Source organism: Eurypyga helias, unplaced genomic scaffold (assembly GCF_000690775.1).
Source record: "Eurypyga helias isolate BGI_N326 unplaced genomic scaffold, ASM69077v1 scaffold34295, whole genome shotgun sequence".
NCBI classification, from domain to species: domain Eukaryota; kingdom Metazoa; phylum Chordata; class Aves; order Eurypygiformes; family Eurypygidae; genus Eurypyga; species Eurypyga helias.
The window spans coordinates 1,448-2,490 of NW_010253961.1; the positions used below are offsets into that span (position 1 = coordinate 1,448).

At 64.9% G+C, this 1,043-nt stretch overlaps 1 protein-coding gene across 1 annotated transcript in view; it reads left to right on the top strand.

The window, feature by feature from the left end:
• The first annotated feature begins 383 nt into the window (after positions 1-383).
• The window catches only part of LOC104510554 (claudin-3-like), a 2,488-nt gene continuing 1,828 nt past the window's right edge, over positions 384-1,043 (top strand). Inside the window, exon 1 of the mRNA XM_010152839.1 lies at positions 384-1,038. Coding sequence (XP_010151141.1) covers positions 442-1,038 — 597 coding nt within the window. The 5' untranslated portion in view covers positions 384-441. The remainder of the gene's footprint in view (positions 1,039-1,043) is intronic.

The following is a 1,043-nucleotide window of genomic DNA, read 5'->3' on the forward strand; positions in this document are numbered from 1 at the left end:
TGCTGGCACGTCCAGGGGAGGGGCGGGAATGGTGAAGCCAAGGGATTTCCAGGCCCTCGAGGGGGTTTGATGGGTCCAAATGAGCATGGTGGGATGTATTTCCTGGTACCTGTCGCCCCAGAACCAAAGGGATGGCTGTGGCAGGTGGCGTTTCTCCCCCTCCCGCCCTTCTCCGATAACCGTCGCCATCTCTGCAAACAAAGGGGAGGGTGTGGGACGCGGGTGACGGGTGACGAGGAGAGGAGAGGAGCGTCCAGCAAGCGAAACCCCACCCCGGGCGGGCACTTGAGCTGGCCCCGCCAGCCCTTATAAGCGCAGGTGCACCCAAGTGTAAGCCGATCCCCCAAGAGCTGCAAGCGGCAACAGGTGACGGCGACGGTTTCGGTCCGTGGGTTCTTCTCCGCCATCGCCCCGGAGAGCAGCAGCGAACCGGCCATCAGCATGTCGATGGGGTTGGAGATCGGCGGGGTGGCCCTGTCGGTGCTGGGTTGGTTGTGCAGCATCATCTGCTGCGCGTTACCCATGTGGAGGGTGACGGCCTTCATCGGCAACAACATCGTGACGGCCCAGATCATCTGGGAAGGGCTGTGGATGAACTGCGTGGTGCAGAGCACGGGGCAGATGCAGTGCAAGGTCTACGCCTCCATGCTGGCCCTGCCGCAGGACCTGCAAGCCGCCCGCGCCCTCCTGGTGGTGGCCATCGTCTTGGCCGTCCTGGGCGTGCTGGTGGCCATCGTGGGCGCCCAGTGCACCCGCTGCGTGGAGGATGAAAGCACCAAGGCCAAGATCACCATCGTCTCCGGCGTCATCTTCCTCCTCTCCGGCGTCATGACCCTCATCCCCGTCTCCTGGTCGGCCAACACCATCATCCGGGATTTCTACAACCCGCTGGTGCTCGACCCGCAGAAGCGGGAGCTGGGCACCTCGCTCTACGTGGGCTGGGCGGCTTCCGCGCTCCTGATGCTGGGGGGGGCCCTGCTCTGCTGCTCCTGCCCCCCCAAAGACGACAGGTACCCCACCGGCAAGGTGGCCTACTCCGCCCC